Source organism: Gallinula chloropus, assembly GCF_964237585.1.
Source record: "Gallinula chloropus genome assembly, chromosome: 27".
Lineage (NCBI taxonomy): Eukaryota > Metazoa > Chordata > Aves > Gruiformes > Rallidae > Gallinula > Gallinula chloropus.
This window is the reverse complement of record NC_140112.1, coordinates 5,756,439-5,783,342: the sequence shown is the minus strand read 5'-3', so window position 1 is coordinate 5,783,342 and position 26,904 is coordinate 5,756,439. Positions and strand designations below refer to the sequence as shown.

At 44.5% G+C, this 26,904-nt stretch overlaps 1 protein-coding gene across 1 annotated transcript; it reads left to right on the top strand.

Annotated features, from left to right (window-relative positions):
* The first annotated feature begins 344 nt into the window (after positions 1-344).
* On the top strand, positions 345-25,424 carry MAPK14 (mitogen-activated protein kinase 14). The gene is made up of 12 exons (XM_084276082.1): positions 345-643; positions 7,129-7,258; positions 10,507-10,565; positions 10,927-11,038; positions 11,463-11,492; positions 11,946-11,993; positions 12,410-12,524; positions 13,499-13,570; positions 18,719-18,798; positions 21,983-22,061; positions 22,331-22,504; positions 22,964-25,424. Exons 1-12 carry the CDS (start codon positions 528-530, stop codon positions 23,029-23,031), a joined length of 1,083 nt encoding a protein of 360 aa, XP_084132208.1. The 5' UTR covers positions 345-527; the 3' UTR covers positions 23,032-25,424.
* Positions 25,425-26,904: the final 1,480 nt, after the last annotated feature.

The following is a 26,904-nucleotide window of genomic DNA, read 5'->3' as shown; positions in this document are numbered from 1 at the left end:
AACGACCCACGCCGAGCTTCGCCTCACCTCGCCTCACGGGGCTATCCCACCCTTCGCCAGCCGGGGGGAGGAACGGAGGGAACCGGGAGAGAAGGGGGCGTGGGGAAGGGGGGGGGAAAGGCGGTGACAGGGCTCCCGGCGCCGCGCTGTCACCGCGCCCGGCCCCTGAGGTGAGGTGAAGGCCGAGGCGGGAGAGAGAGAGAGAGCGAGAGCGCGGCTGCCCGCGCCAGGGGGCGCTCGAGTGGGGTGGGGCGCGGCGGCGGCGGCCAACGGTCGGCGGCGTGAGGGGACGGCGGCCCCGGGAGGGCGTTGCTGCCGCAGGGCCGCCCCCGCCCGCCGGAGGAGCGAGGCGGGGAGGGCAGAGGAGAGGAGGAAGGAAGGAGCCGTCGCTGGAGGTGGCGGTGGCAGCAGCAGCAGCAGCAGCAGCAGCGGCGGCGGCGGCGGCGGCGGCGGCGGTAGTGGTGCTGCAGCCGCGGGCAGAGCCTCCCCCTCCCGCCGGGCCGGGCGGGGCGGGCTCCGGAGCCGAAATGTCTCAGGAGCGGCCCAAGTTCTACCGGCAGGAGCTGAACAAGACGGTGTGGGAGGTGCCCGAGCGCTACCAGAACCTCTCCCCGGTCGGCTCCGGGGCCTACGGCTCAGTCTGGTGAGTGCTGGGAGCGGGTGGGCGTGCAGAGGGGGGGTCACCGCAGGCCCCCTGCCCGGGCTGTTAACCCTGCCCGGGCTTGCAGGGGCTCAGCGGCGGGATGGTCACGCAGCGAGGAGAGAGGAGCTTGTCCTGGGGGGGGGGGGGGGGATTCCTTCCCCCCGGGTCTCCTGCAAGAAGCGCTCTCCCCCCCGGCTCGGGAGCGGTGCTGCCGGGAAGCCGCAGTCCTGTCTTTGGAATGCGCCGGGGATTGCACCACATGGCAGGTGGCACTAAAACATTTTTGCAGGGGAAGTTAATCATGGCCCGGCGCTCCCCCCGCACCCCCCCCTCGAATGAGCTCATATAGACATATTTCACCGAGCCGCCTTGCACTTAATAGGTGGGGGGTGGAGAGGGATGGAGGGAGCCTGGCGAGTCCCCTTCTCTGCAGAGCTGAGGGCTTGGCAGCTCTTGTCCCAGTTTCCTTTTGGACCTCAAGGATAGGTTATGTTTGAGGCAATTCTGTTTCTTTTACTGGAGCCTCATGATGGGCAAGGGAGGGTAGAGGGAAGGCTGTGAGGGCTGGTTTTTCATCCCTGGGTTGTAATAGTGGGTTTACAAGTATTTACGTTCTCATGGCAGTGGCAGGTCACCATGGGAAAAGGTGTTTTATTGCTGTGGAGTGACAGAATTACTGCAGCATGCACTGCCTGGGAGAGTGAAGCCCTGGTGTGAGACCTGCAGAACTGTGCAGAGCTTGAAGATAAGGGTTTAGTTTTAAATGCTTACCTAATAGGAACAGAACCTGTGACAGGTTACATGTGCAAAATGCAATACTCATTTAACGTGCAGTTTCTCTGCTCAAGTATGTCAGATCACTAAATATAAATTAACTGGCTTGCATGCATTGTTTAATCGTAAAAGACAAGGCTATGTTGAATCAGTTTTACATCTGGACTTCAGCAGAGCTGTATAAAAGGGTTCACAGATTACTCGTGTCCTTTTATTAAGAAATGCCTTCTGCACCAACATTCAGGGTTTTATTCTCTGCTCTTTGGCTCTGTCAGAGTGTGATCAGAGTTTTCAAATAAGGGCGTGTAACGATTACACACCTGCTGCTGTGTTTGAGCAGGCATGCATGTTTTTCATTAAAATCATACATAGATTTATGCAGTGAATATGATTTATAAGGGAGGGATATGTGCTGCATGCCACTAATGAAGGAAAGGGGTTGCATTGCATGTATTGCAGTTTTAAGGAAATAAAGTTCTTTGCTGTTCTTAAAACTACTGTTATAAAATTGTTAGCAAGTTCAGCCTGGTTAGCATGCATTTCTGAAAACTGCTGTGCCTCAAGTGTGCAAATACTGGTTTTTCATAAGAGACAAATGCTGGTCATTTCTAATAGTGAGATTAACCAATGCACTTGCTGAGATCTTTTAAAATAGATGGGTTTGGTTTGGTGAAAGAAGGGCCTTGCTGCTGTAGTTGATAAATACCCCTGTAAGTGCCAGAGTTGCATAACTCCCCAATGTAATAAGAAATTAATTTGCTCAGTGCCTTATCCATTTTTAAAGCTGTCCCTACACGCTCTAGCCCGTTGCTCTTCTCTTTTCCCCTTCCCCACAATCTCCACTGTGCATGTAATACTTCCAGAAGTTTTTCACAACCAATAACTACAGCGTTTGCATCACGACTTTCCTGTTTTATTGTGTCAAAACTTTCAGAGATTGTGCAACTGTGTTCAGGCCAGATGAAACAATTTTCTGTTGGAAGCAATTTTAGGCATGTGGCACATGAGTCTTAGTGAAGTCTCTGGTAATGGTTTTCTGTGTGTTCTTCTGAAAATGCATTTCAGAAAAGTTACAGTTCAGAAAGACTGGTGATATGGAAAGGACCCAAGGTATGTGCTTGAACTTAGAGCTAATATTCCAGTGTTTTCTGAAGTACACGTGCAGTATTGGGAGAAGGATGTTCAAACAGCCAACTCGGGTGTTTTTCAGGATCTGCTTTTTAAAAACTGGAAGCACAGGGAGATGCAAGTAGGGATTCAGTTCCAAACCCAGAAGCAACATTGATATGCATCCTCAGATTGTTCTTTGCTAAGTCATGTAACGATTGCTGCGACACCTGTTGTGTGAAATAGCATTTCACTTATTCTTCCAACAGTTTTGTGTATTCATCCAGCGCAGCCTTTCAGGGGAAAAGGATTTTGTAACCAGTTCCACACTAAAATGTGTGTGGGTTCCTGAAGTACCAGTCTTGTAATGCTTGATGTGAGGACAAGAGGGGCCTAAATACTGCAACATCCTGCAGTGGGAAGTTGCTGAATGGAGATGGGATCAATCGGTGACTCACAGTTTAGCTGGAGGATCGCTTCATTTCTTGTGTGTGCTGGAGGAAGTCTTAACAGATGGCATTAGTTCAGCCAGCTCTGAGCTAAGCAAAGAGGTGTTTTTATGATCTTTGCCATTAATTCTTAAAGTGTGAAGACAGACTTGCTGTACTCTTACGAATTTACTTCACTGTTGTCTGTTTTGCAGCAGTTCTTTGTGTTTTGTGTTGATGCCTTTGTAAAAGAGGGGGTTTTAATTGCTTTGCAGACTGTTTGCATTTAATTTGGAGAGGAATTGAACAGCAAAGACTCTTCTTCACAATTTGCAAAAGAATCTTTGAGCTTTTCCTTTTGTTTGTAGACTGGCAGATTATGAAGCCCTTCCAAAAACGTGTGATTTCCTATTTCACCCCACAGCTGTACCAGCACCGGCGCTGAATTTCCTGGGTATTCTGAAGATTTAGACACTTCCCTCCTTTTAAAACTATCAGGGAAAAGCTACGAATTTAAGAAATGTTGGGCTTCAGAGGAAATGAACCCTAAATATCACCTTTGTAGTAACAGTTCCTCTCTGGATTTATTTTTTTCATCAGCATGTGTCTTTAGACTTACTAATCCTTTAGCAAAGCGTGTGAGTACCTCCAGAGGATGTGTGCAAAGGAGGGACAGGTGCCTGTGTCTCCAGTACAGTGTGGTAGACAGGTGAGGAGTGGTATGAAAAGAACTGTAAAACTGAGTGGGATGAAGCAGTGGTACAGGTAGGATTAGCAGGGCATGTGTGAAGAAGTGGGATCGAGCAGGAGATGGGCATGCACAGAAAAGCTGTGAGCAGAGCTCTGAAAGGAAAGGCAAGTTAGAACTTCATGGGATTTTGTATAGTAAGAAAGGAAATTAGTGTGAGCACATCTGTCCTGCAGAGAGATTTTTATTGCAGCCTGCTTAGAAGCAGAAGCCAATGTAGCAGAGAAGATTTACTACTTGTAGTGTGTTGGAAGGCAACTGAAATGCTTGTATAAGCTGAACTCAGAAGTGCCTGGTGTTCATGACAAGCTGTCAGGTACAAAGAACTGTGTTCTCTCTGCCTGTAGCCAGGGATGCATCAGTGAACCTGAAGGTGCTGCTGAGGAGATGAGGCATTTGCATAGATGCTAAGGATGAGCAGCACACTGCTTAGGAATATAGTCTTTGCACAAAAATTAACATGCTGATTATCAAATGCTTCAGTAAATTGCACAGTAAGGAAGTACACAGCGTGTACTCCAGTTCCTCAGACTATTTAAAATGTTACTTTTAAGAAGATTTAAGTTGAATCAGTGGGCAGATTCTCCAAGATAATTGTTTTATTGTAGCTCTTACGTTCTGGAGTCAGCTCAGATTAGCTCCCTTAAGGGTGAGGTTGGGCACAGATTGTGTGCTGTAGTGCCATATCATGTAAGAGGTTAAACGTGGAAGCTGTGATAACTTCTGAATTTGTGCTGATCTTGTTTTAAAAGGGATTTAAAACTCCAGATCGTGCATTTTTTTCCCCAGTTGTTTTTTTTTGGTGACATATGATCAGTGTAATGCAGCTGTTTTAAGCAGTGATGAAAGCCAGCTTAGTGTTCTTTAAAATGTTCTGCTACATGACAGCTGTTCTGTAGCTCTGTGCTCAGGAAAACCATTAGGCAGTTATCTGTATGGGCAGAAAATTACTCAGCATGCCTTTGTCTCTAGGGAAATGGGCTTTGGGCCTCAAATGTGACTGAACTTGGAATTCTTCTGACTTCAAGAGTAATTCTGAGTAACACAAAATGCTCTTTCCTGGGCTTGTGCACGATATCATTGTGCTGGTTGGACGCTGCCTCAGTACTGCTGGTTGCAAGTCTCCTTGGAGGCTGTAGAGCTGCTGCAGTAGAGCGATGATTTTGATACAACCCCCAAAAATGTAATTAAAAAGGAGGTGAAATTGACTTTCCTTTGGACTCTGAATTAGCTTGTGATATGTCTGCTGGCTCCAGAGTCTTCTCAAGAGAATCTGTGGAAACCAAGAGAGGAATCTGGCCGTGTAGCTGTGAGGGTGGTTAATACACAGGGATCCCCTTCTTATCAGGATGGAACAGATACCAGTATGCACTGACTTTTGCACCCAACATGTTTGAAAGATGGGGTAAAGATTTATGACTCATTCATAACAGCATGTGTTGAATTGTGACTACTAATCTTATTTTGTTTTAAGTCCTAGAAAACACCTTGAGTTCATTAAAATACTGCCTTGTAATTACAGCCTGAATTAGGTGTGTTTGTGTATTGCAGAATGGTGTATGTGAAGCTTAGAAACTTTAATTTTATGTTTCTCAGAGTAGTGCATCTTAAATGCTGATATTTTAGTGATCAAGAACACTTACTGAAGATGATTTGGAATTAAGATTAATTAATGCATGCTTACTGGCTTCTTTTGTCTGCCCAGGCTGAGCGAGCTGCAAAGGATAGAACTGATGTGTGGAGGTGGCTGCCAGCAGTCATTCTTTGAGACAGCATCGTGTAGCTTGAGCAATTCAACGATGACACTTTGCTCCTGTGATCTTCTGTCTAGCTGTATTTTCATCTCTTTTCCTGAGCTCTTTCCACTGTGTGTGTGCAGGTGGCCCTTTGTAGGGAAGGAAGGGTACTCCTCTTGCATCGTGTGCAGCGGGCTGTTCTGTTCTTGCAGGGCCTTGGGGAAGGATAGCTCTTCATAGGAACAAGCTTGTATTTTGTTTTCTGTTTCTCATAAACCTCATAGTGCAAGTTCCTTGGAAACTGAGCAACTTTGAGATAAGGAGTCTTTTTGCAAGTTATTTTTAAAGCAACTAACTGGAATTAAATGACAGCTACATTCATTTCAGCTGCTTTGGCGGGGGACGGGGTACAGGAGTTTATGTAATTGTGGGCTTGTTCTAGGACTACTTTTCTGATGGGTTTTCAATTTTCTGTTAGTTGAGCTGCTTCAAGCTTTTACTGTATAAATGAAGCATTCCTTTTCACTTGTTTGTCAGAACTAGAGCGTACTGACTTTTAAATTGAATCAGGAGTTTGCCCTGAATCAAAATGCAGCAGGAAAATAAATACGGTCCTCTGACTTTATCCATTCCATGCTTTGCCCTTGTCTGCTATCTTGAATCAAATATAACCTTGATTTCACATCTTCTTTCTCCTCCTCCTTCCTTTTTGACAAACCAGAGCTGATTTAGATAAGACCATCAAAGAAGGGAAGAAAGAGGTGTAATTTAGTTCATATCTAAATAACTACAAGTCTTTCATTTGTCACGCTTAAGCCCTCACCTCTGGAAGATTTTATGCAGTGTATCAGAAATCTAGTGTGCTTCATGTGTTAAATCTTTGGTTGTTTCAAAAGAGCCTGGGTTTTGCTTCTTAATGTTAAATTGGTTTGAATAGGATTAACTTTAAAAGATGTTTTTACAGTACAAGATAGCAACTATAGATACCAATAGGATGGAGTTAGTCTTCATGTGTTTTAAGAAGGAACATTTCTGTGGAAGTGTGTTTTGTGTAAGCTGCTGCTAAGGGGGCACGTTTGAGTAAGTACAGCTACGTACCAGTTATTCAGATGCATTTTTTATACCAGGAGATTAGGACTGGATGTGATTTACCACAGAGGTTTGACATCTGCTTCTGCTGTAATTAACACCTATCATAGTTGATTTTAGTAGGCACAGGCCTTGTATTTTTGTATGGACTTAAGCTATAGAAGACAGCATCTTGAACCCAGCATTTTGTAATGAAGTGTGGTATATGACATTATGTTTAGGGAAACAGAATATATTTACAAGTACTCTTTTCTCTCTCCAAAGTTTTATTGCAGTATTTATTTGAAGAGCACAACTGGCTTTAGACAGAATATTCATCAACTATTATTTTCTTCTACAAAATTTCCCTTTACTGTGTGAACAAGACTGCCCTTGTAAACATTTTCCATGGAAAACAACGGTTGTATCAATATGTGGGTGTTTTGGGTGGCAGTACAGGATGTGGACAGGGCTATCTAGAAGTTATTTTCATTACAGGAAAAGGAGAAATGGGGTTGACCGGGACTCAGGTGTCCAGATAGTTGCTGTGTGGAGTTGCTAAGTGGGGATTTCTTTATAATTAATTCATTCTGATAATTTGATTATCAAATTTGTTTATTGTAGCTCTGCCTTTGACACAAAAACCGGGTTGCGTGTAGCTGTGAAGAAGCTGTCCCGACCATTTCAGTCCATCATCCACGCCAAAAGGACCTACCGAGAGCTGCGGCTGCTCAAGCACATGAAGCACGAAAATGTAAGTTGGGGGTGGTGTGAGAAGTTGGCCCAAAGTTGGGCTCTCCACTGGTATCCAGCGTGATAACATTGCAGGACCTTGCTGCGTAGGGTTTTTTTTCTAATGCTAAGTACAAAGCTTGCAGTAGTCCAAGTAGCAAAGCATGCAGATTAAAAAAACCCCAAACAACCAGAAAAACCAACCCCATAACCAATTCTGTATTAAACCCCTAGTGTTTCCTAGAATAAGGTGGAAATTACTGCTTAGCAGGTTCATGCTGTCCAAAGGATTTAGGATGTGGGTGATGTCGCTGACATGCTCCTGCTCGTTTGCTGTAGTGAGCTGTAGTTTTTGTTCTGTTAATCTCAAGTTTGTTTTTAGTGTCATCTTGAGGGATTTTCATGTTTGTTTTGGCCTGTGTCAAAGGGGTGTGGAGTAAATGTTCACTAAAATCCTGCAAGTAAAATAGCTGGGGGGTAAAGAGGGTGGTGAAGGGTTGGAAATCGGGTCCACTTAAATCATCAACAGGGAAATAAAATGTGACAAATGTTATGTTGAACTGGTTTTTTATATGATGTACATTTGATACAGCAAACAGCTTGTTGGCCATTCTGTGTGTTTGTGGCATTAGAACATCAAAATATTTATATTGTGTGGTGTTTGGAGAAAAAAAATCTCATAACCTGGTCTCCACAGAGCTGTCAGAGTGTCAAGGGGGAGGGAAGGCTCTTGTTTTCTTTGGTCCAAGCAAACTCCAGCTTAGCAGAAGGGAAGTATTTTTTTGGAAGTGAGCTGAGCAAACCTAGAACCTTTAACTGGGACCTTTACCTAGAACACAACACCCAACCAAGTGTAAATTGGTTGAAAGATTTTCCTTGGATGGTCTGTTCAGAGCTCCTCCTGATGTAGCAATGGTGGTTGTTTTGTGGCTCCTGACCACTGCAGTCAGCAGCCGGTTCCGTAAATCTTCTCTGTGCTTGTAGTGTGGCTGAAATAACTGGAGCTTTTGATATCTACATGTACTATTGTCAACAGTTCTTCCCCAGTGCTTCTGGATGATACTGTGGTCTCAACAGTATAAGTAGCATTTTAAGCAATGAAAATGTGACTGGTGCTGCAACAGTTCTGTGTCTGACACTGGTTAATATTCTCAGATTGGTATTGCAAAGAGCCTGTGCATCTCTGAGTAAGGGATAAAAGGAAGTCGTTTATATATAGAAGTATTTCTTAACAGTTCATCCTAGCGTCATCTGTCTGTGGGAAGTTTATCTAGGTTGTGGTTTAAAAATCCTGCAGATGCAGAGATGTTCAGAGCCAGTTCAGGCAGGCTTATTACTGCTAGTGTGTTGGCTGTGACTATCAGATCTCAGTTCAGAAGTAGAACGCTTGGTGTTACGTGGCACAGAACACACCAGCAAATGTGGTAGGTATGGCAGCTTAAGGGCTTGAGCATAGGATGGGTTTCTGTGTCCTGTATCTAAGGTAGCTCATGATAGTCTTGAGCAAATAAACGGACCTCCAAAGCACTCAGGTGTGTTGTATGTTCAATTCCAGGAGGACTCATTGGCTTTTCTGAAGTGCAACACTGAGCAGATGGGAGATCAAACAGATTTGTTGTCACATAAAGGAATTAATGACATCCTAAAATGTTGTGAGAGGAAAGCAGAAGGTTAGGAGTTGGGTTTTGAATCTACTGGTGTTCACCCTCCTTTAGAAGAGTCAGTGATGTGCTGCAGAAAAGCTGCATTTCAGTGTTTGTGAAACTCGGTGGAAGATACGGATAGTTTGATAGTGTGCTTTACAGTGGGGCAAGAGAGAGTGATAAATGGGAAAAAAGCTAAAGGCTGGATAGCAAAGTGATTTTTTTTTTGTCCTTCCTTGCTAAACTGTGTGGGTGATGTTGAATTTTTCTGTAAAAACTGATGCAGAAGAGTCCACTGTAGAAAGAAACCGTAAACACAGAATCATTATACAGGATGGATGTGAATGTTAGAGCTTGAAGATGTCTGTCTAGAAGTGAGTCGCTGCAATGTATATTGAGACAGACAGGAAACTCTTCTTTCTCTTCAGTTTCCTCAATAAAATGTAATCTATAATGTCTGACACAGATTAGACAGAGGCTTTTATTTCCTACCCAGTGCTTTTCCGAAAACACAGTCTAGGTTCCCCAGAGATTTTTTTGCTCTTTAATTCTCTGCTTAGAGGTAAGTCAGTTGAGTATGACATCCTTGACAAATGTAAACAATGGGATAAGAAGGATGATGTGAAGGGGAGCATGGGAATCCAACTCTTGGTTTCATATACGTGCCTGAACCATCACTGAAGCTGCTGAAATGTGTGATGTTTGTCTATCTAAGATGAGTGAGATGCTGATTGGAAAACAGAAGAGGTGGATGAAGAGAAACTGCCTCTTTATCTCCTATTCATAAAATAAGATAGTTTGCTATTTAAAAAATGAAAGTAAGGTTTAAAAGCACGTTTGAGTGAAAAATAAAATAAACTTTATCAACCAGGTGGACTTTTTTAAGTGCCGTAAATTACCTTGAAGATAATTATGGGATAATAAGCTGTAGTTACTCTTTTCTGCAATGTAAGACATACAAATCCTTTTAGTCTCTACCAATAGAACAGTTCAGCTGTAAAATGAAAGGTGAAGTAGCTGCTCTTTGGGCAGAAAACACAAATGCCAGTGTGAAGCTGTCAGCTGTCTGTGAAAATTGGGTCCTCCCTGCATTACAGTGATTTCCTGACTTATTCTCTAGTGCTTGTGTTATGTATCCTTGAATTTTTCTGTCCATCATTCAGTGGAAGTGTAACAAGTATAGGCTCCCAATTCTGGTCTCAGGATGTAGTCAATAGTATGTGAATTGAGGAGAAAGGAAATAGTTTTGTCTGGTGGTTGTTTTCTTGTTTCTCTCATCCATTTATTTCCTGAACAAACTTTAGTTGCTTTTTGAAATAAGGCATTCTACACTAGGCTTTACACCTGAGTTGTGTTGTTTGATACGTTAAGTGGATGGTTGGTTTGAAAAGACAGCTGAATCTTTGTAACCTTTTTTTTAATACAAGGCTTGAACATTTGTTTCTGATCTGGCATGATTATTAATTAGTCTACACCTGAATGATGTGTGTAGTTGGAAATGAAGTGTACTAGAAAATGAAACATACTGGGATGAGTGGTTTCTATTCCACAAACAATCTTACTAACTGTATTGTATTATAGTATCATTGTGTTTCTCAGCTTTATCACCTCACTGTTTTCTTTCTAGGTGATTGGTTTGTTGGATGTGTTCACCCCTGCCAAGTCACTAGAAGAATTCAATGATGTGTAGGTAACTTCTCTGAAGATTGCAACAAACATCTTTCTTTTTTTTTCTTCCTTAGATTTCCCAGGTTATTATAGAAAGATTTACTGCCTTAGTTCTCAAACAACTCTGAATTCCAACAAAAAGGATACTAGGAGATCCTGAGCTATTGGACTCTTCAGACTTGTTTGCTTGTTTCATTCACAATGCTGTGGGAATTGGTGTACTAATCTGCTCCGTTATTTGAAGTGTTGTGAATTAATACTTCATTCAGCAACACACTTTGGGACCCTCAGCCTTACTACTAGAGCTTTAATGGGAAAACTTATCCTGCTGCTGTTGAAGGGATTGCTTCATAGCCTGTGTGTTTCCTTTTTTTCATAGGTACTTGGTGACACATCTTATGGGAGCAGATCTGAACAACATTGTGAAATGCCAGAAGCTCACTGATGACCACGTGCAGTTCCTCATATACCAGATCCTTCGGGGACTGAAGGTACTTGTGCCTGTCCTACCCAGAGTTAGCTCATCAGTGGGAGGTGGAAGTTCTCAACGAGTGTCATGTCCTCAGAGATTCACTGGAGTAGACAGTGGGGCTTCTATAACTTGCCTAGTGTAATGTATGATAACCTATTATTATTGTTCCTTCCCTTTGTGCCTCTTTGGAGCTCTATATCAGTAAAGCTGTGTACCATTTAAGATGATATTTCCCTACATTCCTATGGGGCAAGTCTGGAAAACTCTGAAGTATGCTGCCCTCTAAATCCACTCTGAAACCCATAGAGACACACCTGGTTCTTTCTGCAGACAAGCTCTAGCATTTCAGTTCCGTGGGATGGGGTAGGGCCATTCTGTCTGGTGAAGAAATGAGGGGGAGGCTACTTGGACTGTTACATAAAATTTATCATTTCTCCTTACAGTACATCCATTCGGCTGACATAATACACAGGGTGAGTATTTATCCTGAGCCTGCTTTTAAAGAGTGTCCTTAAAAAAAAATCCCAAACATATATAGTGTAGAATCCTACCATGCAGCACTTACAGAAATAAGAACAATATTTCACTTAGTCAAAAGGTAAAGCATAGGAAGTGGTTGTCAAGACTCATACTTTCTGTTCCTGTCTATGCATGGCTTGTATCTTTGTGAAATAGCTTCTCTTTGTTAAATACACATCTGCAGCACTGGTGTTGCATTAAGCCTTTATGCATTTTTGCTTATATGTGACACCTCGGAGGACCACAGAAGGCAACTGCCTCTGGGATAAAACCATTTCCCCAAGTATGCAGAGTTGGCATTTACAACCAGTTAGAATCTAGGTTCTCTCTGTATTTACAGTTTTATCTGCTTTAGACTTGTGAAACAACATCTATACCACTATTAATGCTGATCTTTATTTTTTTAGGATTTAAAACCTAGTAATTTAGCTGTGAATGAAGACTGCGAGCTGAAGGTAATGTAATCACACTGCCTGATTGGTTTGACTGATTTCAGTGAATGCTTTGTGGATGCCCCTTGGAATTAAAGGGACAGAATAATTTCTTATGAAATATGCCTGTGGCATGTCCTTCCCAGCTGTAAGGATGTTTTTTCTCTGTGTTCATGTGTTTTTTAATGAATCATCATGAAAGTGAAGAGTTAGCAGCTTTAGTTTGGGTTTAGTTGTTAAGAGAGAAGATATCTAGACATAATTGAGTCCTGGGTTGTTCTCGGCTACTGTCTTTTAACAGATTGTGAAATTGTTTCATAATCTGCTTTTGCAGTTGCAGCACCTCTCCTCCACCCAGTCCAAAAACTGCCTAGTTATTTGCTCTCAGGAGTTTGCATTGTTCACTGCAGCAGCTTGTGGATGTCTCTTCTCTCCTGTAGATCCTGGATTTCGGCTTGGCCCGACACACAGATGATGAGATGACTGGCTATGTGGCTACACGATGGTACAGAGCTCCTGAGATCATGCTGAACTGGATGCATTACAACCAGACAGGTAATGCATTTAACTAAGAGGAGAATTCCTCAATTGTGGAAAAAAGAGCTGCTTGTTGTACGTGCTCCTCTCCACGTGATAGCGTAAATTGGCAGTCATGTTAATTAGACTTCAGAGAGGGTGATTAGAAGAAGGCAGGCATAGGTTAGTATTTAAATCATGGGCTACTGGGTGTAAATTAAGAATCATCGTGGTAGTATTCACAAGACTTCTGTAAACTTGAATGTTGGAATTTGCTATCAGCACAATATTATCAGCACTTATCCCTTACTTCTCCTAACTCAATGGTTTTTAAATAATGGAAGGTATCTGGTGTGTTTCTGGCAAGCAGCTGGGACCATGCTGAAAACTGTCTGGCAATATGAAAATGATAAAAAGTATATAAATCTCCCTTTTTTCTCCTCTTAGCCACTTCATAATTAGATCTTCCTCACAGTTTCCAGTACTGTCTCAGCAACACACCGTGCTTCCCCACTGTACTTCCAGATCAGGCACAGAGAAGAAAATTCTGAGAATAGTTCTTGTACAGGAGAGCCTATGGATCAAAGGGAATAATGTGCTACTCTGATTTCATACCTCACTTTTTCTTCTTTCCTCTTTTCCCCTTGTGTGTGTAGGGACTTGTATCTGGAGTATGATAGTTGGTGGTTATTTGGGCAGTATTTATGTAAGGCCATGCAAATTCATTCCTCAGCTGTCTTGAACAGGGTTTTTGTCTTTGGTTGTGTAGATTTCTCCCTAGCTGTTTGGTGTTGAATGCATGTTGTGCTCTGGAAGGAAAATTTATGTGATTAGTGTTGTTATTTGGACAATCCTGGGAGATTCAGTTACTGAACGGTGTTAACTTGTATCTCTGGTTGTTTTGATGGCGTAAGACTATTTAAGGGTAAAGTTGTTTGTAGTTGTTGGCTACAGTGATTCTATTGAGACTTTCTTTTTCTGCATTATGTTGTTTTTTATTTTATTTTGTTCAGTTGATATTTGGTCAGTGGGATGCATTATGGCTGAACTGTTGACTGGAAGAACGTTGTTCCCCGGTACAGACCGTATCCTTTAAAAGTAATACAATTTGTGAAATGGAAGCTAGAGATCTTCACTTTCAGATACTTCAGAAGAAAAGTTCTGGGTTTGATTGTGGGTTTTTGTTTGGTTTTAAATGAATGGCTTCTTTACAGTGTAATGAGGTGAGTTCTTCATTTTACTGCACGTGGAACAATCACTGTGCAAGAAGGCAAAGCTGTTTCTCTTCATTGTTTGTTAGCATCACTAGAATTACTCACATGTTTGTTTCTGGAAGTTACTTTCCTTGAAGTTTATTTAAATTCATTGCTCTTTGCATTTGTAGAAAATAACTGCATGGAGTAGGTTGTCTGCTAAGAATCGTCTTGTGCTTCAGGTTTCTAGCAAATGTGAAAGCATCCCATCTGGCCTCTCTCCTGCATCCTAGGGGTATGCTGTGAAAGCAGTGGGTTGGTGGATTCTTTAGCACCAAGGATCTCATTCCAGATTGCTCTGAAATGTTTAGGTTTCGCTTCCATGCTTGAGTGTAAACAGATTGTGAACCTTCTTCTACTGTGTGCTTGTACTGATGTGAAAAATCAAGCTGGAATAACGTTTTCAAAACTGGGCTGGGTAGGACACTGGCAAATTTGAGAGTGCTTTGTGAGAGCTGGTTGGGATTTTCCCCAGGAAATTAGAGGCTTAATGCCAGTTGTTCCTCTTACAGCTTTTGTTTGTTCAGCCACACAACACAGAGGGGTAATGTACCACCAGGAAGCTTTTTCGCTGCCTAGAAATTGGACTCCGTTGGCCAGAGAATATTACATTGACACCTTCTGCTGAAGTGTATTCTTTCAACCACAGTTGAAATAAGTTTAATTTATTATTTGAATTAGTAGATACAAATGCTATGGTAGCATGTGAAAATGGGTGCTGGAAGTGCTGGCCTTCTATATACTATGTTATTCCTGGAAAGCATCTGGATTCCAAAACTCTTTGGTGGCAGGGAAGGCTTTCATTCCAGTTTTGACAGCAGTTCTATCTCCTTTTTCAATATGCTTTAACTTTATCCTTTTTTTCCCCTCTTTCTCCACCTGTTTCAGTCTCATAATCTCTCTCCAAACTTGTTGAACTTGCTGTAATCTACTGTTTAGTCACCTCTGCTGTATTTTTCTGCTGTCAGAGACAGAAGCAGAACTAACACAAAAGTGGCTTAGGATCTAGAAAAAAGCTGCTGTATTCCTGTCTGTTGATTTAGCATGTGTAACTGGGTGTGGGCAGGTTTTTTCTTTTCCAAGAAAAAATGAAAAATCAAGAATTTGTTGGCTCAAACAGAGTAATATTATTGAAGCTGTTGCCATTACTTGAGCCAACAGTGGCACTTTAAATTTTCAAAATCTTGATACTTGCAAATAAAGTGTTTGCTGATAGGATTTGCATGATGTGAGAAATCCTCACATGTGTTCTTTGAGTAGAACAGAACAGTTACCTTCCAGGCAGGTGAAGTTTTATCTCCAACTACATTCTTAGTTATGAATTATAGCTAATATTATCTGAAATGCAAAAGTAGTTTTAGGATCTAAATGGTTTGTTTTGTTATCAGAAGATGCTTTACTAACTTGTATCTCCCAGCAGGTGCTTGTGATTCTTTACCTTACATGCTCAATTTCTTGCACAAAGGGTAGTAATGCTTCTTCCTGTTTCAAAGGCTCTGAGATTTTTGTACGTGCCTGATTTTTGGAGAAAGCTTTAGGAATTCTCCAGATGTAGATGCTGTTAGGTACTCCTGGGCCATAGATGTTTATTCATATCCACAGATTTCCTGAGGCCTCTGTCCTTCCTGCAGTGTCTGACTGTACTGTCCTGGCAGTTAATATTAACATGCTTAATTCAAGGTGTATTTGCCATGCTTGTAGTAGCCAAGGTTGTGGTATATCCAAACCCACTGCAGTTTAGAATGCTCACTTTGCAGTTGGAGACAACCTGACCGTGTTTGTGTTCAGGAAGCTGGAACCTGCTCCTGTTGAACAGCTGGAAAACTGACATTCTTCCTGCTTGTTGGTCTCAAGATGTTAATTTTCTCTTTGCATTTCCAAAATGAAATAGGCAGTGACAGAATAGGTAATGCCTTTTCAGTATGCTCAGGGTGATCATCCTCCTGTTCAGCTGATTCTCATGTTTGAAATATTGGTCCCTTTCCTCAAGGATTTCAGAGAAGTGGTGTGATGTTATTTGCAGACTACCAGGTAATTCTTTATGCAGCCTAGAGACTATGTTAGTTGTAAGGAGCTTCAGTACAGGCAAGCTGTATGGTTAATTTATCTGCTAAGTAATAAAGTTGTATTCTGAGATGATGATCTTTGGTGCTATGATGATTATGCAAATGCTAAACTAACACTGAATTTCATTTGAAGTTCTGAAGGACCTAATCTGTGAGATGCTGAACGTGGCTGTTGTTGTCTTAAAGCAAGAATTCACATACACACAGAGAAAAAAGCAAAGAACCAACCCTGTGATTAAAATGAGCTTAGTTCTGACAGGATTATTACAGTGTTTCTAACTTAGATCTGAATGTAAGCTAATTTAATTGATCCTATTGTCATTTATGGGTGGAAATAAATGGATAAAAGATGGGTATCTAACATTGGTAATATCTCTGCTAAGAAGGGGAGGAGAGCAAGGCTGTGGGAAAAACTACTCAGAGATGAAAAGTTAAAGTAATAAAAATAATCCTTTGGTATTTTAATGAGACATACCCAGAAGCTTTCCTGTTGTTACCATGTTCTCTCTCTTGTGCCAGTATCAGTTTCTGTTAAATCTGTGTTCTTATTTTTTACAGCTCTTGTAATGTGAATGATTCATGCAAATAAGTAGGAAAATTGATTAAAGTCTGACAATTCAGCTTGCATTGAAATGATGTAAAGTACAAATAAGACTACCTTGAATGTTTTTTACTAGTTTTGCTAATTTTCTGTATGTTTTAAGTTGACTGTATTCCCTTCAAACTGTGAAGAGTGTTTTTATTAGACTTATTCAGTAGTCTGGTGCTTCTGTGGTAACTAACCAGTCTGGAATTGCATATTCTTCTGACACATCTTATTCTTGCTTGGGGTGGCAGCTCAAACAACTCCTGAACTTTGCTTTGCCTGGATAAGCCCTTACAGTCTTGCAGTGCCTACTGCTGATGGTGACAGTGGGCTGGTTTCGAGTCACAGAGACTCCTTGGGGGGTACCTTGGTGATGGCACTTGGGGTTTGCATGCTGCGCTTTCCTTCTCCATGCACATGTGTGGTGTGTTTCTTTTTTTCCTTTTGCTTTGTATTTACTGTTTTTCCTGTCTTTTTACTGCTTATGGTTCATTTCTCTGGGACATGGTAGGCCCCATAGTTAACTGAGTGCTACGATGGCAGGCCTAGAACTAGAAGCAGGGGATGAGTTTTGGCATGCCTGTGGCAGTGCCAGTTGTGCATCCTGTGTTTTCTCTTGTTTATCTGAGAAGATGGTGAAGTATATCACACAAGTATCTTCCCATAGCATGCTGTCCCCTGGGAAAATTGCTGACAGCAAACTGGGCAATCATTGTGCACACTAGTTTAAATGCCTTTAAAAGACTTCAGATATTTAAACTGGGGTGGGACACGTGAGTTCTCAAGCCTTTAGTGGTCTGAAATTTGCACCACACTTTCTTGCACAAGAACTGAGTGAAAGATGTAAGGGCTGGTTTAAATGGCACTGAAGAAGAGCTAATTTAAATGAGCTAATTGAGGTTAGTATAGCACTCTCTGCTAGTTCTCCTACACCAGTAGATATACTGATTTCATTTTAAGCATTGATAATTGAGTTATCTATTCAACAGCTATGCTAAATCCAGCAAGGTACATGGGATTTACTCTTAGGTTTCGAGTGTTTAAGTAGGTGGGAGTTGGCCAGGCAACTTGAGAAGTGAGAAATCAGATCATCTGTTCTGACAAAGAACTATTTCCAGGGCTTTTAATTCATTTCATATGTAAAGCTTTAGACCAGATTTTTACACCAAAAGGTAAAGGTTTTAGCAGAGGATCAGTGATTTCCTTCATTTGTGGCTTTCCAGTATCACAGGAACTCTGTGGCTTTTTTTTTTTAAGAAGGAGAAAATATTTTAAGTGCTTATAGTATTAGATTTAAAAGATGTTCTAACAAGGAACTCTGTATCTTAAAACATCAGGAAGGTGTTGATCCCCAGAAAACATTGTCTAGGAAGTAGGCTTCTCTTACTGAAAGGAAAATGTGTAATTAGTTTAGTACCATTTTAAGGGTAAATATAAACACCACAGATACAGTCTGAGATCACAAGTGGGCTTCGGAGGACAGCAGAGAGCATAATTCAGAGAAGAAAGGAGATTTAATCTTTTAAGGATCTTGTAAGGAGTCACAAGGTATCTTTTTGATACTGAGCTTTAGACATATCCCTGTGTATTCAGTGGATGCTTTGTCACCTATAGAGAGGACATCCCAGGTTGGGAGGTGGGAGCTCTGTTCTGGCTAAAACATTCTTTGCATTTGAAGTGTTAGGACTGGAGAGGTTTGAGGTTTGAGCCCCTATTTCGTGTCCATGCCCCTGGGCAGAAGGCAGATCCAGGGGCTTTGTCCTGCTGGCCCTGGGGAGCTGGTGGGGGAGAGCATCCTCTGGAGGGGTGCTGTAGGTCACGAGCAGGCTGCAGTCATTTCCTTACACTGTAAGCTTGAGAAGTGGCTGAATCACCTTGGAAGGTGCTCACAAAAGGCCTTGACTTCTTTTTTAATACTAGTGCCTACACTTCTCAGCCTTCTGCTCAACTTCATCTGTCACTAACGCAACCTAATCCTGCTAACTGCTGCTACTCTGGTGTGGGGCCTGAAAGGGTGAGGTGAGCATGAGAACTGATCCTCTGCCAGTGGGGTGAAGTCTGAGACTTCAGCTCCACGATAGCTGAGGATGCAGAGATGACCCAGTGCATGTGGTGTGTCTGTAGACAAGGTGTTCGATCTGTCTGATGCAGACAGAGCTGTGCTACAAGGGGGTATTCTGTTGTCAACGAGAGGAATGGATACAGTTGGCTTAAAATAGCTTTTCAGTGGAGGCCTTGGCAGGCATTAACTTTCAACATTAATAGGCTGATATGTTGCACTTTTCATTTTGATTTGTCCCAGCATTTTCCTTTATGGTCCATCATTAGATATTGATCAGTTGAAGCTCATTTTGAGACTCGTTGGAACCCCAGGGCCAGAGCTTTTGAAGAAAATCTCCTCAGAGTCTGTGAGTTTACACTTTGATTGTAATATCTGCACTTTTGGAAGTCCCAAGTTTGTGTGTTGCCCTCCTGTAGTCTCTCTGTAGTGTGTGTTGGCACTTCCTTTCTGTTGTTTTTCTTCCTTTGTCATTCTTTGCTCTTGGATGGCTTTGCATTCATACGCTCTGTGTATCTGATCTTCCTTCCTCTTACCTTTGTTTGCAGTATGATTTCTTCCTTCCACATTCTCATTTTACTGCTTCATGACTTTTCTTTCAGTTCGTGGGTTTATGCTTCATGATCTGTTCTGTGATCAGATGCTGCTGGGGAAGTATTTATCACAGCGAAGAGCCTGAGGCTCATCTCAATTATTACTTCTCCAGCTTGCCTACCCAAGGATCTCTCCTCTAACAGGAGCAAGCGTGTTACCCTCTGAGCACACACAGCCCCTTCTGCAGTGTGATTAACTTCTGAAACGCTGCTGCCACCAGTTTTGGGTTTGTAGTGTAAAATCCAGAGTGCCTCTTGGGTGCTGTAATGTGGCAGCTGTTCCCAGGGTGCGTGGCAGAGGGTCTGCCCAGAGCATAACTGATTGTGCCCTGTGGTTAAAGGGCGCTGCTGCAAGGGGCCCTTTTACCCAGGTAATCACAGAAAGCTTTCTGCAGTCTCCTTTGCAAAGAGTGAGCTCTATTTCCAGCCACTTGTATCATGAGCTTCTGCACAGATGGTATTAAATGGTGTTTAATTTTACCTGTTCCTGAGGGTGAAGTGCCAAAACAGCAGCACATCAGCAGGTTACAGCATAGTGAGCAGCAGGCTGGTGTAGGAGGTAACCAGCAGCCTACCTCAGCAAGCCACTCTGCTGTTTCTGATACCAAGTAGAGGATCAGTGCAGCAGAGAGCGAGCAGATTATGTTGTACTGCAGCTTATGTTGTTCTTCATGTCACGGTGATGGGAAATGGGAGGTCAGCCTTGACTTGCACGTGGTGCAGGTTGGAGTCAATCCATCAGCTTGCTGAATATTGCCCCAGTTCAAAAAGCCCCAGGGTGTTCCAGCCCTGCCAGGGTTAGAACTGAGTCCCACAGGTTGCTTTGGTGCCCTGGGGTCTGACCTGAAGGGCAGTCGGGGTATTTGAAGCACAGGGGATTAGCTGGAGAGAGAGAAGCTTAAGGGTTGACTGGGTTAAGCAAAAGATTAGTTTGCATACGTAAGCTGGAAGCTGGTCTCAAACGTTGCACAATGGAATCATTGCTTCTGGCTAGGCCTGAATCAAGGGTCTGTCTGAAACTGCAGTGAAGTCTGTTCGCTCTGTTTCCTACAGAGGTGGCAGAACTGTTAAACACTTGAGGGCCTTCAGTGTGTCACTGTAAGGAGTGCTGGGTTTCTGCCGCATTACTGCTCCGACTTTCTCTGTCTGTTGACTGACATCAGCTAACTTTGTCTTATGCAATGCTAATGTTTTGCTAATTTTGCATTTATTGCCTTCTGTCACCTCGCCCACATATCAGAGTGCATTCAAAGCTGTTTGGAAGGAGGTGTCGGTTGTGAAACGATTTCACTTTGCACCACAAGGAACTTTTAAGTACTTTCTCTGTGCAGCAAGGAAGAAAAAAAAGCTGCTCACCAGTGCAGAGGATACGATTTTTCTTTCTGTTTTAATTTTCATTCCTTTTCCTGAGGCTGTTGGTACCTGCAGCAGCCTAGAAAAATTTTGAGGAGCAGCTTCAGCCAAAGGAAACCTCTGTTCTGATGCCTTAAAACTGCTGGGAAATGTGAATGTAACTGTGTTGTAGTGTGATGCTGCTTACTGCAGACAGAAATACTTTCTGTACTGACACTGTTACTGACTGAGCAGTAATTCTCCATCATTTTATGTGTTCACTAGTGCAATTACTAAACTTCTCATGAGTATTTGCAATAAGATCACTGTTACCCTGCCTGTGTGGCTTCTGCCTTGTGGTTTGCAGAAGAGATGCTTTGTATGCAGCTGTTTTCTGTTTAAAATGGTTATTTGCACAGTTTTTTAACAAAGCCCTTGACTAGGCACTTAAGATATTAACCAGCTTCAGCAGATCATGCGTCTGACGGGAACACCCCCTGCATATCTCATTAACAGGATGCCCAGCCACGAGGTGAGACCTGAGCAGATGGGGGGGGTTTGCAGGGCAGGGCTTCCCCTGGCAGCGTTTGCTACTTCTCTGACACACATGTGGCATGGGGTGGGCAACTGTCTGCCTGCTGCTCTTCAGCAAAGTGGTTTTGTACTAAATGAAGGCTTGAGGTTTGCACAGTGTGTGCCCCACCACAGGCTTCTGAATCACAGGATCACCAGGTTGGAAAAGACCTTTAAGATCATCCAGTCCAACCATTCCTGTCCTGTGCTAAACCATATCCCTGAGCACCTCATCTACCCTTTTTTAAACAAATCCAGGGATGATGACTCAGCCCCCTCCCTGGGCAGCCTGTGCCACAGCCCCACAACTCTGCCAGGGAAGAACTTTTCCCTCCCATCTGCTCTGACCCTGCCCTGGGGCAGCTTGAGCCCATTGCCCCTTGTCCCATCTCCTGTCCCCTGGCTGCAGAGACCATCGCCCACCTCTCTGCACCCTCCTGGCAGGGCAGGGGAGGGGTGAGAAGGTCTCCCCTCAGCCTCCTCTTCTCCAGGCTGAACACCCCCAGCTCCCTCAGCTGCTCCTCAGGGGATTTGCCCTCCAGCCCCTTCCCCAGCCTGGTTGCCCTTCTCTGGACTCGATCCAGGACCTCCATGTCCTTCTGATGGTGAGGAGCCCAGAACTGGACCCAGCACTCGGGGTGCAGCCTCCCCAGTGCCCAGTCCAGGGGCACAATCCCCTCCTTGCAGATCACAGTCGCTCTGAGGCTTGGGATGTGAGTTGTTTCTGTGTTGTGTGGCTCACCAGCAGACACAGGTCCACATGCAGCCGTGCCAGGACTCCAGGGCTGTCAGCTCTTGTACCACCTCTGCTTTTCACTCTTGCATGAACCCCACGTAATGTCAGCTCTTCCTCTGTGGTCTTGAGTGGCCTTTAGATGGGAAGGGATAACACCAACGGGCTTAGTATCAGGATCAGTAAAGAGAAGGCAGAGTGAGGAGACAGACCATAATAACCCATGCTTTAGGATGATTGAAGTATACTCTGTCATGGCAGCTGGATTGCTTTATACTTCAACAGAGTATTTATCTCCACAGGCAAGAAACTACATCCAGTCTTTGTCTTACATGCCGAAAATGAACTTCGAAAATGTGTTTATTGGTGCCAATCCACTGGGTAAGGCTCTGCTGCTCCCCCTGTGCCCAGCCTGGGACACCAAGCCTTGTCCCAAAGCTTCTCCAGCCTGCAGCAGTTCAGGCCAGAGCTCCATTCCCTTTCCAAAGTAACCACATACACGTGGGCTGATGGGCGAAGAGGTAGAAGTTATGGGTGACAGGGGGTCCTGAGAAACTAGAGATTCCTCATAGATGTTTTGGGAGCTTATATCCCTGGGTACTGTGTGCAGGCTGTGGAAAACCCTCTGTTCTGCTTCGGTGCTTTTGCAGCTGTGGACTTGCTGGAGAAGATGTTGGTACTGGATACAGACAAGCGAATCACTGCAGCTGAAGCGCTGGCTCACGCCTACTTCGCTCAGTATCACGACCCAGACGATGAACCAGTGGCAGATCCCTACGACCAGTCTTTTGAAAGCAGAGAACTTGAGATTGAGGAATGGAAAAGTGAGTTTGGGGGATGGCACAGAAGCAGGTTCCTTAAGCTGTGCTCCAGCCAGGCCCTGGCAGTGAAGGGGCACAAAAGAAACTCATAAAAATACAGACGTCCTGTTTGTTCCCAAGTCCCCACACTGAGCGAATCTGTCATGTGCTGTCCACATAATTAGCATAATCCCTGGTGACTAATTACTACTATGAGCATACAAACACGTAGGTGACGTAGTTGCTCATGTCTTTATGTTTTCAAACTTATTCATGTCTCCCCAACTCTCAGGAAGTATCTTTTACTGGGTGTGTTGGTGTCTGAGCATGGTGTAACCATCCTTTTCTCTTGATTAAACCATGTTTTCTCCTAATTAAACCACGTTTTCCATTTAAAATGAGAGTTGGAGCCTCTAAGACTGGTTTTCTTGAATGGGGGGTGTCTTCAGTGCTGTTCATTTTCTGCCACACTTTTCTCCCCAGGCCTGACTTACGATGAAGTAATCAGCTTTGTGCCACCACCGCTGGACCAAGAGGAGATGGAGTCCTGAGAACCTGCTCTCTTCTGCGTGTCCCACTTCACTGTGAGGGGAAAGCCTTTCATAGGGACTCTCCGATTATCGTCCAAGTGCCTCGTCACAACAATATTCTCCGTGGTGGAGGGGTTTTGTGTGTGTGGAATTGGGGAGGGGTGGGGGGGTGGGGGAGAAAGCTGAGTCTATGTAAACATGCTGCATGCTCTCTTGTATTCTGTGTTCAGCCCGGGGCAGGGCTCTGCAGACCTGATCCCATTGCTCTTCAATCCTTCCAGCGTTACAGTGCTTGACCAGTTTGCACTGCTGGGGCGAGGTGGGGAAGTTGATGTTTCAAGTTGTGGATGCAATCGTTGCCGTTTATCAATTCTTCTACAATTAAGTAACCTCAAAATAAGGGAAGTTGGTTTGTGGGCTTTGAGTCCTCTTATTTGTTTTTGTCAGGACTGAAGGTGGGGTCGAGGGGTGTCCTTGTTTGGTGCCAGATGGCTGATTTACATCCAGATCTTCCTGGTGTGGCAGAACGTTACGGGCCTTCTGTCTGAGTCTTGGAACGTGAAAAGCTTTTGTTTGAAACTGTAAATATGTTTGTGCCTTAAATGAATGGAGAGAGAGGGGAAAGGAAGTCTGGAGTGCAAAGCTGACCCGCTGCTTTTCAGGGTGAAGGCTCCCAGATAGCCAGGCATGAACTCGATGCCGTCAGGAAATAGCTTTGCAAGGCAACAGCCTCTACCCCTGGATCGAGTATTCCCATATTTTTTTCCCCCTTCTTCCCCTCCTCTTGTTCTGAGGCTTCCCAGCATCAGCTCCCAGGAGACAGAGGCTGGAGAAGATCCTCTCTAGCCTCACGTCTTGTGTATTTTTGTTCCTTACAAGGAGGGGTGGGTTGTTTTTGCATGTCGTTAGCTGTATGTGCACGTAGAGCCGCTTGATTTGTGTCGTTACCTTCTTGGGGATGGCGCTGGGGCAGTTAAATCATCAAGGAACTGTTGCTCTGAGCACCTCAGCCAGTGCCATGGCATCACAGCATCCTTCCTCTTGCCATTCGGGAGGCTCTGACAAGGAAAGGATGAAATACCCAGTGTAGAAACAGGCACCTCTGTGTGTTGACCTTCTGCTTCCAGAGGAGAGCTGGGATGGAGGAGTTCTCCTGAGAGCGAGCATAAAAAACGTGCTTCAGAGAAACAACTGTGGCATCTTGTGCCAGAACTTAAGTTATTTCCTGAAAAGATTAAAAAAAAAGTATTGGAATCCAAAGCAAAAAAAATCAGCATGCAGAAACCACAATCTCCTCTCACTGTCTATATCTATAAATATAAATATTTATATATATATAAAACTAACACTTATTAGAGGTTTGGTTTTTTACCCTCTTGGATAAGAGCTTCTTGGCTGGTTTTCTTTAAGCAGGTTGATCTCTGCCCGAGGACACCCAAGAAGGGGAGTGTGTTGGGGTGCAAATGTGCTTCAGACACTTTGTGTTTTCCAGGACTCTGCGTGACCGAAGGGGCCAGAGTCAGAGTGGTGGGAGGGAGGTTTCTCAGCACCATCCTGTGCCCAGCTGTACCTGGGGAGCTCGAGCCCTGGTGTAGGGCTGGCAGAGGAGATGCTGGGAGACACGTGCTGTCCTGTGTGGGCACCATACCTGTTGTGTATGTGAGGACAGAGGCTTTCGCAGTATTTGTTACCCACAGGATGGAGAGGAACTGTTCCTAGTGGGTATTTTATCCCAGCACAAAGGGATGGGACGCAGATGACAAAGCCATGCTTCTTCCTAGGCTACTTTCCAGTGATCTCTTCGGGTCAAACAAGGGTCTGGGGTGAGATGGAGAGAGAATACCTGTGTGCCCCGTCCTAGGGACCCTGCTTGGGCAGGGGGTTGGACCTGATGATCTCTTGAGGTCCCTTCCGACCCCTACAGCTCTATGATTCTGTGATTTCATGCTCTGGGATAAAACTCTCCTCAGCCCAGTGAAATCAAGACAGAAAAAGCTCCCTTTTCCCGCTGGACCACCGGTCGGGGTATTCAGATGGAAATGTAGATATCCAATGTAAACCTACAGCCAGATTATTTTTATCAGCAGTTTTCTGTGTAGATGCTACAGTGTGATTTAATGCTGAGATATTGCTGAAGATTTTTAAAGACTAGAGACGTTGTGTGTGTGTGTGTGTGTGTGTGGTTGTGTGTGTGTGTCTGTGTGTGTGGGAGAGTGGGAATGGTGTATTCGGAGTCCGTACCCTTGATGGGAGCCCGTGGGGCACGCACACCCTTGTTCAGCTGCCCACGGCCTGGATGGGATGGGGAGGGGGGGGACGCACTTCAAAGAAGAGATCTGCTATTTTGTTTCTATCCCTGGACTTTGCTGTAATTGGTTTTGCTGGATAAGATGTCACGATACCACTGGTTACAAAATAAAACCTATTTTTCAGATTTACTGGGCTGATGGTGCTTGTGAAGCTCCAGTGCTGAAGGGGTGGGGAGGGGGGGGAAGTTTCCCCCTCGTGCAGTGCAGGATCCCATCTGTGATGTCAGGGGGGCCAAGGCTTGTCGATGCTGCCATTCACTTGTCCCCAGTGAATTCTCTGCTACAAAACTCTCTGAGCACGAGTAGGACACAGGGAGAACACAGAAATTGATGCTTATTGTGGGGAAACGCTTCCTCAGCATGACAGAGCAGCGTTCTGCTCCTTGCCAGGGCCTGGGCCCCTCCCCAGTGGTACCAGTTTGTCTCTCTGCTATTTAAAAGTGATTTTTCTTCCCCTTTTCAGCTGCCATTTAGTCGGAGGCGGAAGGGCGCTGACGGGAGCAGGGATGCTGCAGCTCCTGACAGAGCTGTGTTCTTCACACCACAAACACCTCTAATGCTCCAACTCCCCAGGGGCTTCGTGCTGATCCCCCCACCCTGTCCCCTTCCCAGTGCAGAGCTGGGCAGCAGCTGAGTTGAGAGTGCAAAGGGAGATGTGGGGGTGTTCAGCCAGCCCTGGGGAAGCTGCTTTCCTGCTTGTTTTCACCTTGGAACAAACTGGGAGGAGCGAGGGAACCCAGCCTGCCCGGGACCTACTCCACAGATTGGAGCTGGGGAACATTTCCTGTACCTGGAAAACCCAGGGACTGAACTGGAGGTTCCCTCTGAGATCAGTCACTAGAGAGAGGAATCAGCTGTGCAGCCAGGACGTGCCCTGGAAGCTCAGGGCTCCTAATTGTGCACCCATCACCTGCGTGTGCACGTGTAGTTGAGCAAGAGTTGTGCTTGTAAAATGACAGAGGAGTTACACGCTGGCTTGGGTGCTGGGAGCCCTGCCTGTAACGCCTCTTGCTCACAGGTGTATTTATAGAGCTGAACTGATTGCTGGGTTATTTCCTGAGCCCTCTGCTGTCGCAGCCAGGGCTGACTGACACCTCCCTGCGTCACACCAAGCGCCACTGCACACCTTGTCCCTTGGTTGTGTCTTACAGAAAGACCTGACCGTGGCTGCTTGGAGAACATGGTGGCTGGCACTGATGTGTGTGGCAGCCTGTGAGGAGGTTACAAGCCCTTCCTAACGCCCTTCCTAACCCTCCTCAGAGCACGGATGCCTTTGGAGATGAGGCGATGAGCAGGATCGTGGGGTGGGTTGTAGGGCTGGCTCAGTAAGGTGCAGCTTAGTCACTTCCTTTGGAAAGGATGTAGGATGCACCTTCCTCCAGAGTGGGAGTCCCACCTGAGCCTCCCCCCTTGGAGCAGAATGTCAAGGTCTTCCCTGCTTACCGGGGCTGGACCTTGCAGGATGGGTGTGCCAGCAGCACAGCAGGGCACTGGGGCTCTGTGCTGTCCCAGAAGACAGGAGAAGGGGTTAGACCTGCTGCAGGGGTTGAACCCAAGCCCAGCAAAGCCTCGGGCATGGCCAGGT

Excerpts from the sequence above, each read along its gene's own strand:
- MAPK14 (XM_084276082.1), top strand. The coding sequence starts at position 528 with ATGTCTCAGGAGCGGCCCAAGTTCTACCGGCAGGAGCTGAACAAGACG. Across the intron at positions 7,259-10,506 it reads AGCACATGAAGCACGAAAAT|GTGATTGGTTTGTTGGATGT; the intron begins GTAAGTTGGGGG and ends TTTTCTTTCTAG. Across the intron at positions 22,505-22,963 it reads TGAGATTGAGGAATGGAAAA|GCCTGACTTACGATGAAGTA; the intron begins GTGAGTTTGGGG and ends TTTTCTCCCCAG.